At 39.7% G+C, this 18,790-nt stretch overlaps 1 protein-coding gene across 2 annotated transcripts in view; it reads right to left on the minus strand.

Annotated features, from left to right (window-relative positions):
• The window catches only part of OS9 (OS9 endoplasmic reticulum lectin), a 1,402,051-nt gene that overhangs the window by 202,462 nt on the left and 1,180,799 nt on the right, over window positions 1-18,790 (minus strand). Inside the window, exon 13 of one of the 2 annotated variants that reach the window (XM_044083590.1) lies at window positions 9,321-9,488. The exons of the other annotated variant lie outside the window; for it this stretch is intronic. Coding sequence (XP_043939525.1) covers window positions 9,321-9,488 — 168 coding nt within the window. The remainder of the gene's footprint in view (window positions 1-9,320; window positions 9,489-18,790) is intronic. 2 annotated transcript variants of the gene reach the window in all.

Genomic DNA, 18,790 nt, shown 5'->3' on the forward strand with positions numbered 1-18,790 from the left:
TGCAGAGGTAAGGATTTATATACTGTCTCTAGCCATTGGCGGAAGTGAAGAAAGGAAGCAATTCTTCAGAGTGAAGGTTTGGGTGAGGTTTGTTGGACAGAAGAGTGAGTAGGGTTCTGAAGGGTCTCAAGCACAGATGTTTCTCCAAAAGATGAGGCTGCAGAAAGGGAAATCACACCTAAAGGCCAAAATGGAGTTACAAAAATTATTTTGGACTTGCTGAACTTTGTCTTTTTGGGGAACTGAATAAAAGGAAACAGGGAAATCATACGACTTCTATGACCTATTTTTGGACAATAGTATCTTTGGGCAACTGTCAGTGTGTGAGGGGTTACTGGGGAGTAGAAACTGTTTGTTGACTGGGAATGCAGAAAGGTCACAGCAAGGCTTCTACATGCAATGCAAAATTTTCTGTGCTACCGATGGGGAGGCCTGCACTCTACCCAACTGGCTTCCTCCACAATAAAGTTACCAAACAATTGTCACCATAGCACATTCCCACACACTTATCACCTCACAAAAGGAGGATAGGGTAGAAATGCATACAACCCTGTTAGTTTACAAACCACACCACAGCAGCAGCATATGTCAGAAGAGAACCACGTGGGGGAAGCTCACATGACATGTCCTTCATAAGGCTGGTAGCTGAAGCAAACCTCTCAGCTGCTATAAGGAGCTCCACAGGTTCAGGGAGGGGAACCCTATGGGTCCGCATGTGATTGACTCAGTCTTGAGTGGGTGGGGGACATGAAAGGGTGACACAGGTCTGCACTTCCATGTAGGAATGAATGGGCCAAGACAGTATGCTGTTTTTTTTAAAGTACCACTCAACTCTCCAACAATATGATGAACAGACAGACCTCCAACTGTAACCAGGTACATTGTTTACTTTTTGATGACAATCCCCGATCCAGTAGTGGAAGATAAGATGGAGATGAGCAGTTCAGATTCAATAACAAAATGCAGCACAACAGACCCAACGTTTGTAGTGAGACAGACTTCTAGTTGAGCAGAAGCTAGAGATAAGGAAGAGTCAAACTGGGCATTCCTAGATTTGGATAAAGCATATGGCAAGATCCAAAAAGGTTGATTTGGACAGTCATGTGATGGTTTCAAGTCCCATTAACATTGGTACAATTACCGCAGGCAATGTACAAATATCCACTGACAAGCAGTGACAGTGCTTTGGCTCGCAGAGGGGGTTTCCAGTGGGAGTAAGTGTTCATCAGGCTTCAGCTCTGAGTCCATTCTTGTTCATGCTGGTAATGGACTACATTAGCTAAAAGGTTAGAGGAGCAGACCAACAGTTTCTGTATGCAGACAAAATGACCGTACAGGCAGACTGTGAACAAGAACTTTAAAGGAAAAGGGAATGGAAAGTAAAACTGAAGATACATAGGATGAAATGGAGCACAGACAAATCAGCTAGAAGCTGAGAACTGAGGTACAAGGGAAAACAGTGGAACAGGTTAACAGCTTCAAGTACCTGGGAGGGGGGAGTGAGTACACGGGAAGTCTGAATAGCATTTTTTTTAAATGCATCTTTGCTAAATCACAATTCAAACAATGACACTGGTCCTTGACTCTTATCTTTATGGACATGTAGGCAACTTAGAGGACCAAAGAGCAAAGTTAAACTCCTCTTAAACAAGGAAGAATAATTTACATACAGACCACTTCGAGCATACTGAAAGTGGGACTTTGATATTTTATCCATCTCTCTAAAAGGTAGCTGGGTCTTCAAGGAGGCCACATAGTAAGATTGCACTGAAAAGACCATCAAAGGTTAAAAAAAAAATCTGCTTTTCTTTGGCACAGGGCTAAGCAGTATCTGCAAGTAGCCCTTTGACAAGCACCTGGCCTTTTCCTGTAGTCTGTATCAATTCATCAGTCCTGGGCATAGATAGCCACCAAATTTTGAAATGATGTTCAGTTTCCTAAAGTCATTACAGTCCCTAATATTTCTATCAGGTTTTAATTATTTTATTCAGTTTTATTTTTCTTTTATCACGTTTGGGTTTAGTCAAAAGTACCCTTTTCATAGGGCATCTATTGAGAAAAGCTCCAACACATACTAAAAGCATATTTAAGCAGACCTTCAGCAATATACGAGGAGACATTTAATAATATACTTTAAAAATTGCACATACAGTGGATATAAAAAGTGTACACACCCTTGTTAAAATGCCGGGTTTTTGTGATATAAAAAATGAGACCACAATAAATATTTCAAAACTTTTCCCACCTTTAATGTGACCTATAACCTGTACAATTCAATTGAAAAAAATCTTAGGGGAAAAATTTAAAAAATAAAAAACGTACAATAAGCTAGTTGCACAAGTCTGCACACCCTCAAACTAATACTTTGTTGAAGCACCTTTTGATTTAATTACAGCATTCAGTCTTCTTGGGTACACACTTGCCATCAGTTAAAGAGACTCTGATTATCCCCAAATAAAAGTTCAGCTGTCCTAGTAGGATTTTCCTGACATTTACTCAGTTGCCTGCTACAGCAAAAGCCATGTTTCGTAGAGAGCTTACAAACCATCAAAGGGATCTCATTGTTGAAAGACATCAGTCAGGAGAAGGGTACAAAAAAAAATTTCCACAGCATTGGATATACCATGGAACACATTGAAGGCAGTCATCAAAATGTGGGGAAAATATGGGACAACAGTGACACTGCAAAAAACTGGATGTCCCTCCAAAATTGATGAAACGACAACACGAAAACTGTTCAGGAAGGCTGCCAAGAGACCTACAGCAACACTGAAGGAGCTGCAGAAATTTCTGGCAAGCACTGGTTGTGTACTACGTGACAACAATTTTCCATAGTCTCCACATGTCTGCACTATGGGGTAGGGTTGCAAGAAGGAAGCCTTTTCTTACACAGAAAAACATCTAGGTCAGGCTAAAATTTGTAAAATACATCAAGTCTCCCAAAAGCATGTGGGAAAATGTGATATGGTATGATGAGACCAAGGCTTAACTTTTTGGCCACAGTTCCAAAAGGTACGTTTGGCACAAAAACACTTCACATGAAGTGTCCACTTCACTTTGAGCTACTGCACAATGGTACCTCCTATACAGAGCCAACAGATATTGCCAGTATACGGGTAGATAGATTCAGTGCCGTTACCCCTCTCACCCCCCAAAGGACCAATCACAATACCAGTAGATTGCCAAGCACCCAGTATTACTGCTGCACATCTTAAAACAACACTGGCCAAGAATACAGCTTCTGTGGGACCTGACAGTATCCCTGGTTGTGTTCTACATGAACTAAAGAGTGAACTGGCACCTCACCTTTATGCCTTGTTCAATCACAGCCTCACCTCAGGTTTTGTCCCTACCGAATGGCACACTGCTACAGTCATCCCTCTCCACAAAGGAGGAACGACTGCAGATCCTGGGAACTATCGCCCCATTAGCCTGACACGTCTGATATGCAAAGCTATGGAGCACATCATCATGAATCTAATAAACAAGGATATAAGGATCTCACACAGTTTGGATTTGTGAAGGGTAGATTTATGGCTGCTCAACTTGGTCGAGTTCTTTGAGTCAGTCACCAGAGCTGTGGATGAAGGCAAGGTGGTTCCTACAGCCTACCTTGATCTGGCCAAGGCTTTTGATATCATTCCCCACTCAGGAATCATAGAAAAACTCACTAAGCTTGGCATCAGCCCCTATATCACTAGGTGGGCTGCAAACTGGCTCACAGATAGAACCCACAGTGTGAAAGTAGTCGACTCCAAGTCAAGACTGCCGACTAGTCACGAGTGGAGTCCACACAGGGTTTTGGTCCTAGGTCCTCTCCTGTTTGGTATCTACTTCTCTGAAGTCCAGGCCAACACGAAGGGACTCTGGATGACAAAGTTCGCAGACAACTGCAAGTTGGGAGCTATCAACTCCCTAAGTGATGTTGACATACTTCAGAATGGCCTCACTGAGACCAACGACTGGTGTCAGAACCATGGCCTTAAGCTCAATGCCAAAAATGTTCTCATCATCCCCTCTGGGAAAAACCCGGTTCCCATGAATTACTACATTGATGGTAGTCCACTGAACACTGACGGCATTATAAGAGATCTGGGAACACATGTTGACAGCAACCTCTCTTTTGATCACCACATTGCCACTGTGGTCAGAAAGTCCTTCTATGTGGTACATCTCATTACTAAGGGTTTTGCATCCAGGAAGAAAGAGGTCAGTCTCCCTCTACTCTTCCCTCATTAGGCCAATCATTGAGTACAATGCCACATTTAACATGTACCTCACTAGACACCTGCAACAACTGGAGAGGCTGCAAAAATACCTCACAAAGAGGATTCTAGGCCTTAAACACTTGTCCTATATGGACAGACACAAAAAAACTCCAACTATTCTCGGTCTCATAACACCTACTTAGAAGCGATCTCTGCTTGACTTACAAAGCCATGTCTGATCCAGCTCTGTTAGAAATGTTACATCTAAAGAAATCCCAATCCCTCCACACCACACGCTCCAGAGACCTCAACCTCATTACCACAATTAACAGTACATGCTGGAGGGACAGGTTCATAACCCCAGGGACTGCCAATGCTATGGAACAGACTTCTCATACATGTCAAGCAGAGCACCTCGCTGACCCTCTTCAAGAGAAATCTTGATGAGTAGATGGGAAACAGAAAATTCACCCTGGGGATAACTCCAGCGGCTCTACTCGACAGAGGCACTGGGAACTAAGGTCGGGCAGCACTATGCCAGGGTAAATCCTATGGCTAGGCTTGTAAAGGCCCCAGGGCCATTAGCCTAGTACACACCTATGAACTTCAAAATAAACAGACACCCAAGGTAATACGCTGTGCTTGAGTTTTTAATCTGGCCTTTGAAGGTTTATGTGGCAAAAAAGTGAGGCCATTTCTTTCCCTCACTGCACTTATGATTCTAAGCATATTCCATTTCACATAATTTAATTTCTATTTGAATTGGGTGCTGCAGAAGGCTCAACTTTGATGGTCTGGGGGGATTAACTTTGTATTCCCAAATTGTGATACTAATCTGCTTATACACAACAGTCCTTGCATTTTGAGCTTCTCTGTCACATTCAGTTTCTGTTAAAGATGAGTTTCTACTGTCCTAACCCTCCTAAGCTTTAGTACCACATTTCAGGCAGGGCCCACAGGCTACAGTACTGTAGTAACAGCCTTCCCCTACAAAAAGAAAACCACCACAGACAAAAATCTCAATGTATGATCTGCTTACCATATTCACACTTCTTATAAGACTTTATAGGGAATGGTATGAGCCCTAAACAACTGAAAGACACACACTCATACAGCTAATTAATAATTCAATTTTTAATTTATGGAAAAGAAAGAAGCAGATGAAGAAAACTACTTATAAATCTGGACAATGAGATAAATGGCTTGCAACATGAAAACGTACAGTAGTTAAAAGCTTTGAAAAGGCTATCTGTAAGTCCCCTGTGATGAAGGGAGAAACTGACAGCACAGCTATCTGGAATTTTGTAAATAATTATGTCATCTGAGAATATCAACATGATTTATATAAGATGCTTGTGTCACAACTGTATTAGAACTGTATGTTATGTGTATATCCAACTGGTCTGTACAGACATACATGTTGAAAAGGAATTTCATAAAGTGTTTGTTTGAAATGCATCCGCAGTGCGCCCTACTGGAAGAAAACAGAAAAGTACATGCACTATTTTAACTGTCTAAATGTATATATTTTAACAGTGGAAACTGGAATACAGGAGGTTAACTTCAGAAAAAATAACCAATGAAATGACTTTATGGCTCGGCCATAAAAGAGGGTATCTTTCAGATTTCACTGCAGCTAGGGACACTAAGTCTGTGCTGAGAAGCTTTTTGCATTGTCTTTATAATGAATTAATTACTAGCCTTGAAAGCATGAAAGAATGCACTTCCAGCATCTGTCAAAGATCTGAGGTCTATGTATTTCACAAGTAGATGTTAATAATGCCAGCTTCCAGCAGTGGGGGGTTTCGCCTGGGAACTAGAGTCAGGTGACAAGTGATGTCATTCTGCAAGCTATCCCAGCAGTAATATTTGCGATATTAATTTGAGAAGTCTCTTTGTGAGACAGAGCATTCTGTACTCTATCTTGGATCTAACAATTAGAAGATCCATTCACCACATCTACCTTTGCTCTATTTTTAAGTTCTTAGGTTACAGTAATTCTCTTAGATTTGGTCAGTAATATAGTGAAGCTTAGTTTACATATTTTTATTTACTTATTTGAGACTGTCCTGCAATGTTTTACATATTTCCTGTGGTTTTGAACTCTGATGTCACTGTGAATATATATTTAGTATTCTCTTGTTCTTTTGTTATTAAATATATTTAAACTTTTCATTGTGGCTGATCTGTGTAGAGATATTTATGTTTTGAGAGTACTTCCATATTTATTTGGTGAAACTGTGTGGCCCACTCCTAATAGCCTTGCTCAAACTACCATCTGTGTTAATATTACACAGTAAGATTTGACACCCTTTATTAAGGGCTTTGAAATACCTGATAAGAGGTGACTGGTGGCAGTGGTAATTATCTTATTAGTCTAGGCAAAAGGAAGCATAGCTAGTAAACATGTGACAGCCTTTCCCAGAGGTGTGTGTGTGTCAGCTACTTGGGCAGGGACACAAAGAACTGGTTAGACAGAGAGGGTGCTGGAGGTCTTGGCTTGGCCACTCAGCTGAGATCTCAACTCTATAGCTGTGTCAGTGGGGAGTCTTACTAGGGATCTGGAGAAAGAGGGAGAAACCATCCTCCGGACTGCGGTCTCTATGTGCTCTTAAGGGAAATTGCACTCAATGCAAAGAGATGCATTTGGAAATGCTGTGTGTGTGCTTGTCATCCTCCCAGTGTATGTCCCCCACTGTTGCCAGTGGTCAGGATTGAGGCTCCTTAATTACTGGTCCAGTGGTGGGTCATCACATCCTCAAAGTATGTAACAAAGAAGTGTTTGCATAGTTATTTTTATACCACAAGGAAGATTTTAAACAATATTTCCCTGTGGTAGATAACAAATGCTGCAGGTGTGATGGGAACGAGAAGTAAATGGGCACATGTTTTTTTGGAAATGTAAGGGATTGGCAGATTTAAAAAATTCCCTAGCATACTTTCTCAGAATTGGTGGGGGAGCAGATTTCTGTAACCAAGTAAAGTATTATTTGGAGTTGGGGCAAAGGATCTGAACTACCTAGACAAACTAAAGCCTTACTAAGTTTAATGCAACTGTCTGCCAAACAAGCAATTAGTAAGAAACGAAAATCAAAATCTAAACCAACTGAATACTGTAAAGGAGATAAAAACTGGAGGCGAGATTATTAGAAAATAGGAATAGTAAATTACAAATAAACAGATGCAATTTGTGGGAACAGTACACAATCTTCAGGTAGAGGAGTGAGGTTTAAGGGGAAAGCAGAACTTGAGAAATTTCCTTAATGCTGGAGTAAACGATAAATATTAAAAACAAAATATACACATTACATTTACGTAAAAAAGTTACAATGTTTTTTTTTTTCTTTTCTATTAATGTATGCATGTTTGTGTATACATATGTCATTGTTTAAATGGTGGTTTAATACAGACATTTTAAAAAATGCAACAGACAGAACAAAAGTCCACATTTTAAGAGAGTAGCACACTGACATCTACTACTAGGGTCACTGCTGTACAAGACCAATTTTCTCCATGCAACATGGAGGGTGGGCACAGATACTTAAAAAAAAAAAAAAAAAGTAGGACTGACAAGGAAAAAGGAAATCCACTTGTAATACTGGTGCAACAGTCTTCAATGAAAGGCCTGTGTCTGCACTGGCAGATAAATGCAACCATGCCAGGAACTGTAAACCAGGTCCTAAGCAGTTGGGGTAAATAAACTATATCCTGCATATCAGTTCTACCAAATGGAAACAGAACTGCTCATGAAAGCCCAGTGGGACCTTACCACAGTCAAAGAATTATCACAGGGCTACGGGAAGAATGCTCTTGCTTGAGAAAGAATGCCAGGACAAACACCAAGATCTCTATAGCCATCCCTGAAAGGAGCCCTACTTCTCAAACAGTAGCACTGCGTGCTTCTGAGAGGAAAGGGAAGACTTGAATACCTTAAAAAGTGGTGCCCACACTACTTGACTTTAAAGGTGCATGGCTACTTCGACTTGTTTACTTCCAGCACAACATTCCAGAAATAACAGGATAAGCTCTACACCAGCTTCCATACAAGGAGACTAACAACCTGAAAGTCACTAATCACTGATATTAGTTCATAGGTTGGTACTAGGCTATTGGCCCTAGGGCCTATACAAGCCTAGCTATAACAATTCCCTGGATAACATCTTTTATGACAACCATGATGCAGTAATGAAAGACAATGGACTGCAAGTAAAGTACATCTGCAGGAAACACAATACTACCTAATTTACTGAGAAACTGAAGGTAGTAATAAGATCTCATACCTTTTGGAAAATACTCTTTTACTAGGAAATAAATGATCACTTAAAAGTACTGAATAAGATGAAGGAGAATCCTCATTCTTCGAAGTTATTATTGATCAGCCCAAATAACTGCAAAAGGGTGTTGTTCTCTAGTAGTACAGTAGCAAGAGGCAAGGTTATGAACTGGGAATAAAAACATCATCTTGAAGTCTTGGGTTGAATTCCCTCAGTCTTCACTTGCATATTATACAGTTCTGAATAAATTACTTAACCAGACAAGTGCACTTCGGACACAGTGAAAACAGGCATTTGGATCTAGTAAGCTTACCAGGTTAAAATAATAAAAACAGCAGCATAAAACAAAAACACAATCCTTTCCAGGCATCTTTATCTATTTAGGCAGCCATACAAGGTTAACAGGGAGAATGTCATGTTATTTCGGTACAAAGCATTTAGTTGGGAGTCACCACACTTTAAAAATCCAAGTGTCAATTCAATTTCAGTTTGTCCTCTTACCATCCCACTCTCGTGTTCCGTTCTAACACAGACTCATTTGAGAGGCATATTACTAAAGCCAATAAAAGAGTGGCCTCAGTTGCAATAAATACTACTATACCAGCCAGACATTAAATAAGAATTGGTTCAAAATTTTCAGTTTGCGAACCATTTACTGCTGTACTCATCACCAATACTACGTGTTGGTGATGGGGTAGACAACTCAACTAAGAAATCCTGCTGGCAAACGACAAATGAGAATGAGAAAGCGTAGCAAAAGGCAAACTCTACAGTCTACCATTTGTTCAGCTTTGAGGGAAGCAATCACTTTGCAATCAGTGAATCAGCAGCTCATTACCTTCGGCTTTCAGTCCAGATTTTTCCAGCTGCTCTTTAACCACTTTCTCAATTTGCCGGAGATGAGGTTCCTCACCGCTCATTTCTCTCACCTTCATTTCTTTCTGCAGGGCGCTGCCTGGCTTAATTCTAGTTACTCTGATTTTAACACGATTTTCAGTGTCTCCATCTAATAAACAAAATTAAGATAAATTTGCTAATTTTTTGTCTGAAAAAAATTGAGTTTTTTGATTTTTCACTGCTGCCACCCCGACTCAAACTGAGGAGGTTGGTTACTGAGTGGACATTAATACTGAAGCCTAGTAAAGAATAATCTGAATATCACAGCATGGGCAACAAGATTTAACACAAACAAGGATTGCACACACAAGGACACAGCATCTTCCCTTGATCAAGGAGGGCAAAGCATTACAGCTCAGGCAACGGAATGGACCTGGAAAAGTCTGTGAAAACAGCCACTAAACAGTACATCCATAGTAGTCACATTTCAGATGTGTTCACTACTCTGGGAAGACAAATTGCAACTTGATTTTAACTGCTGCCTTATAATGGCGCACTTTCGTACTGTTATGTTTGTATTATGAAACTGTGTTCTAACCAACAGAAAAAAATGATAATGTGCACAGCTTTGCACAAGACCTTTTCCTTGAGTGGATCAAACATACCTTTTGTACTTATCAAACCATCCAGATATTTTTTATTCCTGCTCACTTGTCTTAGCAAGTCAAATTACATCAATAAATTAAATAGTATATTTTTATATGTCATGATTACTGCAAGGAGGACATGCTATCTGACCTCAACAGAGTCAATCTAGAACACTTCTGGGAAAGACCAAAATATAAAGAGGTACTGAGAGAAGTTATAGTCTTATCAAAAATGATCTAGTCACCTCTGAACATTATACAATTCAAAATGAGCTGAGCTAACAGATTCAAACCTGATCTCAAATGTTGTGACAATGTTTTGATCCTGTACTGTAAAATACAGCCTTTACCTGCAGATATTGATGATCAAAGGCAGCTTTTTGACAAGGTACAAAACCATTCACTATTGCTACTAGTACGTAGCAAAATGCGAACATACAGGTGCTATTAAAAGGAAATATTTTAGTATCCAAATGAAAACTATGAAGAATCTTTTGGCCTTCTTCTTGGTAAAATATTTCCTTTTAACACTGGCAAAAATGATTCTGTTGGCTCACGTCATATAAGCATTTCATTATTAAGGAGAGTTCCAACCTGCAAACAATAACTACTCATATGAATGTGGTTAAGGCTTCTTGAGCTGCTTCTGTATTTTTACACAGAAAACATATTCTTCCACAGAGCAGAGCTTGGAAAAGAATAGATATATGAGGTATACAACATATAGGAAATCTAAGGACCAGGCACCTATAGCAACTGAATAAATTGGCTTGCACTCACCACTATCATACTACTTTACTGTTTTTAACAGCCGTCTCTCATAGCTTGATGGTCTGTAGTAAAATCCTAAGCTTTGAATACTGTGTACAGTCATCATGTCATGTTCTCCTCATGTCCACTTGGGTTTTCTCAAAGTACATCAGTTTCCTATCACCAAAGATCGTGCTGGTTGACTGCCTGCTTTGAACTCTCTTATCAGTTGTTTATACCCTTGCTCGAGGTCCAGGCCATGGTTGAAAATGTGAACTCATCCAACTCTAACATACAAATACATTAAAAAACCTATCAAAATATCAGACAACATCCAACAGATGTTTAAATTAGCTGACTGTATGAGTGCATGAGGGTAATATCAACTGTGCTACTGTTTCTCTACTAAGAGAGAGCAGATACTGCACACAAAAGCATAAAGCACAAAAACAAATCCATGGCCAAACTAGGGGAATGGTGGAAGAACAAACAAAAAGCTGCAGACTATTTCCATTAAACTGCTAAAGTTATGGCAGTCACCTCATACAACTCTTCTAATTTTCTTCTTCTTAGATTTCTGCAAGTGTTAGAAAAAAAAAAGTCCATAATAAAAAAAAAAAAAACCTTCTGGATTACTATTCCCACAGTGACAGACAGCAAATACAGGATTCTGTACAGTATTCTTCTACTAAAGCCTGCTAGTTTCTACACTAAGCATCTAGCATGTAGTGTTTACAAAATGCATGGATGTAGGCCCAGTCATATCTTTAAATGTGTCCTTGGCAAGGCATTACTAAAGTTGAAATGGCTGCACTTCAAGTGGAATGCATTCTAATTGTGCAGATTATTGTTTATTATAACGGCAACAAAGTAAAACACAGTGGACTAGGCATTTTACGGTATTGTTTGACCACTGGCACGCCTTGTCTACCCTTCCTGAAAAGGACCAAAATTCAGACTTTTTTTATGTCTTTGGTTCTTTCAAAACAAACGTCTGAGCTGTCGACATACATCTTAGCAATGTCTTTTTAGGTGTAGTAAAAATGACTAGCAGATGTACGGCCTTATTCAAGTTAAAGTTCAATTTAAATTGTTGTACCCAAAATGCCATCAGAATAAAAACAGAAGTACAATCATAAAACACAAAAAGAATAAATAAAAAAGTCTTGCAACTTCAACAATCATCATCATAAACCAGTTCAAATAAATAAGATTTTAAGGCCTGCCTGATGTCAGCTAGTGTGGGCAGTCCCAGAACCACTGAGGTAGCAAGTTACATGGGAAAGGAGCGTGATAATAAAAATGAATGAAAACCTCAAGTTTCTAAATTCAAACCTCAAGTTTCTAAATTCACTCATCGAACTGCCAACAGCCCCTCAGAGGCTGAACACAAAACTGGCTGGGATAGTACGGCATGATAAGCCACTTCAGGTAACAAGGATTCGATTTATGAATGGACAAAACAGACCAACACTAAGATTTTAAAGATGATCTTACAGTGGATGGGGAGCCAATGAAGGCACAGCAAAACAGGTGTAAAGTGCTGGTAATGAGAGGTACCCATAAACAGCCTTGCTAACAAGTTCTGCACCACCTGTAGGTGGTCCTGTTCAGTGTTACACAGTCCCAGGTAAAGAGCACTGCAGTAATCCAATCAAGAAGAGACTAATGTATGAACAATCAAGTTATCAGCTTGAGATACTAGGTTCTTAATGCTGGAGATATTTCTCACATGAAAACAAGATGACTACACTACAGCTGGCACCTGTTCTCGAAATGTCAGTTGAGAGTCTACAATAATTCTTAGAAAACATACCTCATGGTTAAATTCAAGTTTGTTTTGCTCATATAGAATTTGTGTGTGTGTGTGTGTGTGTGGGGGGGGGGGCAACAGAATCATTCAGTTACATTAACATACAAGGCCTTGGTCTTTGCAGCGTTCAGTTTGCAATGAACTTCACTATGTCACGTATGTGTATGGTTTCAAAACAGCCAGGGAGTTAATACACCATCTCATCTTGATTAATGTAGTATATTTGTCTGTCATCTGCATAACAGGGTACACTAAAATCCCTCAGTAGACCTCTCAAGGAGAGCACTTGCATAGTGAATAATAAAGAGTCCAAACTAGAATGTGACAATGAAGGTGGCATGGCAAAGAAGTATGGTTAAACAGGTAAGAACAGAACCAGTCAAGAACTGTTGCCAAAATCCCACAACAGGAATGCAAACATTCTATTAAAATACCAGGAGTCATTACATCAAAACTGCAAAGCGATCCAGAAGTACTGGCACAGTCACAGAACACATGAAATTACTTCAGGTGGAAATACTGGTTATGCCATGGATAGTTAAAATCTGTTGCTACAAAAGTTTATTAATTTTGAATAATCCATGGGAAAAAGACTCCAACAAGACAATGAATTCATCAGCACCATTTTCATTAGCCAACATCAGAAAGTACACACAGTCCCACATTACTTAATTGTTGATTTATGTCTAGAAAACTGTTAATCTACATTTCTTTGCTGTACTTGTCTATTTTCCTGAATAACACCACTTCAAAGAGGTACCAACTATATGCCAGAAGATACCTGGCAATTAGCAAATGTGACCTAGTCACCTCTGAACCTTATACAAATCAAAATGAGTTGTGCTAACAGATTCAAACCTGATCAGAAGATACCTTTTTTGAGCAATGTAAATACTTCACTGTAACATTTTTTTCAGTGTGGCATGCTGTGCAATCCCTATCACAACATACTTTCACTTCTTACAAAACTTAATCTTGGACTGACACCAACACTGGACACGTGCTCATGGTTTGGGCCATGTTACTGATATGTAACATCTACCTAATCTAGCCAGGAACCATATTTCACAGAAAAGGAGCAAATTCAACTTCACTCCGTCTTATTTTCATTGCATTAATAATCCAAAACACATGCATGTATTTCTCCAAGCATCTTCCCTTTGCTGGTAATTCTACAGAATCCTGACTTTCCAGAGACATCTCATCTTCTATTGTGGTCCAAGCATACTTCTCAACTGTCCAGATTTTCACAGAATGTCCAGATTTTTGCCTCACATTTTTAGTCTATTCCTCATAAAATTTGTGGTTTTCTGGATTTTTGTGGCAAATCAGTGACAACTGACTTTGACAGGCAATTGAGTTTCAGACTTTACATCCTTTAGAAAATCTGTAGTAACAAGACCTTTTATTCAAGCAACTTTTTAAATCTACAAGAGCAGTATTTAAAATTTGTCCCTATCTGTGGGGCTTTGTCTTCCCATTATTTTTATGCTAACGGGTTGACAGCTATAGTTCCAAGCTCCTGCTACTATCATACATCTTTCATAAAAGGCTGCAACCTTTCTCATAATACCACTTTATATCTCATCTCACTACTTTTGGTGGATATAAATTGCAAGACAATAATAAATCACTTGTAAGATTCAAATATTCAGTTCCACTGCAAGAAGGGATAAGGACAGTCACCTCCAGAACACGAAAATAAACCATACAAAGAAATGAAGCAGTACACGGTTACAAAATCAAAATGTCAAAAAATCATGGCACCACTACAAGCTGGCAAAGTAATTCATACAGTTTTCTTCAGTATAAACTTGTGACTTTATTCAAGAATTGCAAAATAGTTTATATTTTACTAATTATGAATAAAGTGAAAAGTCTACCTGGGAAAAACACCTGCTTGGTTATAGAGATGCTAGGACGCGAGTGTGTGTGAATGCATAATATCCATCCACAACCCTTTTCCCCCATTTTTTGCACATGTGGTTGGGGGGGGTCACTTCAAAGATTTTTTTAACCATTTACTGCTTCAGTTGTTTGTATGGAATATACAGTGCAGCCATTGTAATTCTTACATCCTGCCAACTCCCCTTCACCACCATAAATCATTCTTGCTGATTGTTCGTTTCCTCTCACTTTTTACCCTTTTCAATTAATACCAAAGCACCCTTTCTTTCATTCTCCTCTTCTAGCAGAGAAACTATCCTTCCCACTTTCCTTTATAAAAGTTTCTTGTTTTCCATGATTCAGAATCTCCTTTGATTTTATTACTTTGCATTGTTACTGTAAACATTGATTGGTACCTTGCCTTTTTTTAATCAATAACTGCATTTACACTCCAACCCCTGATCAGTCAGACTGTGTCCTCATTAAGACTGTTTTATTCTTAACTTGCATTCTTTGTAAGTCTTTTACAAACTGCTCCTTCATAATCCGGTTTTATCACTTTTGTGCTCCATAACTTTTTTGCAGTATTGTCCTGACTAAACCTGATCTCTTATTAAAACATTAAAATGTCATGCTTAGCCAAAAACAGTAAATTAGCTATATAAATATTTTTGTAAACCCACAGAGCTGACACTGTATGCAAACAGTCATGTATAGTTGTTTTCAAATGCTATCATTTAAATTCTGTTGGGTCAAAAGTTATGCACTTACCATAACATTTGATCTGTGTTTTACTTAAGTCTGGTTCAACATATGGGATATCAGATGCAACCTTGGCGCCTTATACTGGAGTACTGCATCCAAGAGCCAACAGTCATGTATAGTTGTTTTCAAATGCTATCATTTAAATTGTGTTGGTCAAAAGTTATGCACTTACCATAACACTTGATCTGTGTTTTATTTCCGGCTGGTTCAACATGTGGGATATCAGACCCAACCTCAGTGCCTTATACTGGAGTACTGCATCCAAGGGCTCACTCCTCCCCTACCCACAATTCCCTTCTCCTGCCTGAATTACCTCAGATCAAGTTTGCTGACCGATTCCAACTGGTCATAAATAATGTAAGAAATAATGGAAAAAAGGACAGACTACTGAGGAAATCCATTACAGTGAAAAGTACAACAATAAACAGACAAGGTCCAGACAAGATTTGGTCAATCCCTAGAACAAGAAAATCACAATTTGAAAGAGGAGGGAGGAGGGAAGGGAGCTGAATCAAACAAAAATAAGATAACACAGACCTAACGTCATGGTAAGTACATAACTTTCATTTCCAATGCTGTCTATTTTTGTCTGATTCAACAAGTGGGACAGATACCCAAGGTACCCCAAAAGGGACCTGGGTGGACAGAGGGAAAGACATTCCCAGAGTATAGCACAGCCAAAATATGAGAGTCCGGACCTCACATCTAACTTATGAGATACAAACATGGGTTGTAGACCAAGATGCTACAGCACGTATCACTGATAGGCATTTATTTGCAAATGCTGTTGAAGTTTCTGTCACTCTGGTAGAATGAGACTTGGGTTTAGAGTGCAAGGACAGACATTCTGACTTATAATAAAAGGAAATGCAATCTGCTAGCCATTTTTAAAGTGTACCTTTAGAAACATGTGTCCATGCTTTGTCTTGGAAAAGGATACAAACAACTGGTCTGACTTTCAGAAGCCCTTAGTATGGTGTAGATAGAACCTGAGCTGCATATGGATATCTAAACTATGTAGGGTATACTCTCCTTTGTCATCAAAGTTTGAAAAAGTCAATTTGTTAGTTCAGGCTAGACTGAGGCCATCTTGGGAAGGAAGGAGCAGATAATGTCCACAGTGAAACCCTGTTCTTATGAAAAATAAGAAATGTGACATGCATGAAAGTGTTCGCAATTCCAGCACACATTTTGCTAATGTAATGGCAAACAAAAAGATAGTTTTTCATGAAAGGAACTTCAGATCTGATGAAGTGTCAGGTTCAAAAGGTTTTTGGGTTATGGACTGAAGTAAAATTGTAATATCCTAAGGAGAGAGTGGATCATGAAACAGGGGTCTCAAGAATGTTCCTCTAAGAAAAACCTTTGTCACCTTAAGAGAAGCAATACAGGCACCATTATATCCTATGTGAAAGTTTGAAATGGTGGCAATCTGGACTTTGATTGTAACGTAACTAGAGCCTGCATAAAAAGCACAGAAAAACTCCTAAACTGCTGGTAAAAGGGCTGAAAAAGGGACTGATTCCATTGAAGAGATCCATAAAGAAAAAAGCTTCCATTTACTTTTGCAAATCATCTTGGTTGAATCCCTCTGAGAGGAAAAGATTACATGGACAACTGGGACAGAAAGCCTGGCATCTCTGGCAATTTTTAAAGTTGGGGAAACCATGCAGTTAGTTGCAGGGCCAGTAGAGGTAACTTGGATGGGTGACTTAGGAGATTCAGGATGGGATCCAGGGTGCAGCAGATGAGGCCAAAGAAAGGGGAGTCATACCTACCAAGGCCAAAAGTGGCAATGAGGATTACACTGGTTTTATATCCCATTGTTTTTTGAATGAAGTTGCTGATGAGGGGAATTGGTTGAGAAGTGTAAAGGAGACCGGGGACCAAAAATGGACTACAGCATCCATCAGTGACTCTCCTTGTAGCGAGATGAAGACAAAGTAACTTCTGCATTTCTTGTTGAGGTAAGAGGCAAAAACGTTGTGGCAAGGTTGACCCCAGTGGCTGAAAATCTTCATTGCCACTGTTCTGTTAAGAGACCACTCATGAGGCAATACAGTTTTGCTCAATTTGTCCGCCAGAATATTGGACGTCCCAGGTATGTGCATTGCCACTAAAGGCAGTTTGAAGACATCACCCACTGCCAAACTCTCATGGCTTCTCAGCAAAGAGGGTATGAGCATGTTCCACCTTGTTTGTTGCTGTACCAAACCACCAACATGTTGTCCAAGTGGATGGTGATCAGATCCTTCGGTATAAGGCCCAGAAAAGTCTGCAACATTAGGAAGACTGCTCTCAACTCCAGCACACTGATGTGAAGTTTGGCCTGTGTTGATGACCATCCTAGAACAGACGTATCCATGGTGACTGTGGCTTTGGGAGTAGAAGGACAGAAGGATCTACCCTGAACTACTGTCTGGGGCATAATCCACAATTGTATAGGATTCTTGCACACCTGCATCAGATGGATACTGTTTTGAAGAGGTTGAAGTTTCTGAGCCCAGTGTTCTGCTAGTGTCCACTGTAGAACTCTTGTGTGATATCTGGCCAAAGGGACCACAGTGATAGACACCATCAGTCCTAAGAGTCACAGAATAAGTCTTGCTCGAGGTTGAGAGCATTGTAATACTTGAGCTACAGACCTTAAAAATTTGACTCTTGCCAGGGTAAGCTGTGCGATCTGATGTGCTGTGTCTATTTGGCAGCATATTAATTTTATGCTCTGACTAGGGAAAGGGGTTGCTTTTGTGGAAGTTCACTGATATTCCCAACTGAGCTGCCAGGGATAGCAGGGCTGACTGATATTGTAGTAGTAGATCCTTGGAAGTAGCAGTTAGAAGCCAATCACCTAAATACAAGAAGACTTTGCTCACTTGTAGCTGGAGAGAAGATGATACGATTGCCATTATCTTGGTGAACACCCATAGGGCTGTGGTGAGACTGAATGGCAATGCTCTGAACCGACAGTGATTGGCTCCCAGCTGGAAACAATGGAATCTCCTAAATAGCATCTGGATCTTGATAGGATAGTAGGCATTCTGAAGATCAACAGAGCACATTCAATCATCCTTCCTCAAAAGAGGAAGAATTGACTGTACCGTAACCATCTGAACTTTGTCTGCTTGACAAACTGATTTAGGTTTCTGGAATCCAGTATTGGTCTGAGGTCCCCTGTCTTCTTTGGAACTAAAAATAACTTTGAACAGACTCTGGCTCCTAGCTGGTCTTGGTGTGGAGAGGTTTGAGGACTCTTGTTTAGCAATTTTGAAATATCTCTTTCTGCCAATTCCAATCAATTGGGTGGAGTACCTGGAATCTTTAGTCTTGCTCTTGGTGAATCTACAAATGGCATCATATAACCTCTGGTGACAATACTGAACACCTATGAACTGGAAGTTATTGTTTGCCAGGCTACAGGGTGCAAGGAAAAGCATCTCCTGACTGCCTCCAGAGTGCAGCAGGTGGGCAAATGTTCAGGTACGCTGATAAAATTTCTCAGTGAACAGCCTACAGAAACTTTGATTTTTGTGGACTGCCTCTGCCTCGTTGGCAATGTCCTGTGACATTGCCTCCTCCCATAGCTCTTAGCCTCTTAGCACAAGAAAT

Source organism: Protopterus annectens, chromosome 9.part0 (assembly GCF_019279795.1).
Source record: "Protopterus annectens isolate FY-2018-M chromosome 9.part0, PAN1.0, whole genome shotgun sequence".
Taxonomy (NCBI): Eukaryota; Metazoa; Chordata; order Ceratodontiformes; family Protopteridae; genus Protopterus; species Protopterus annectens.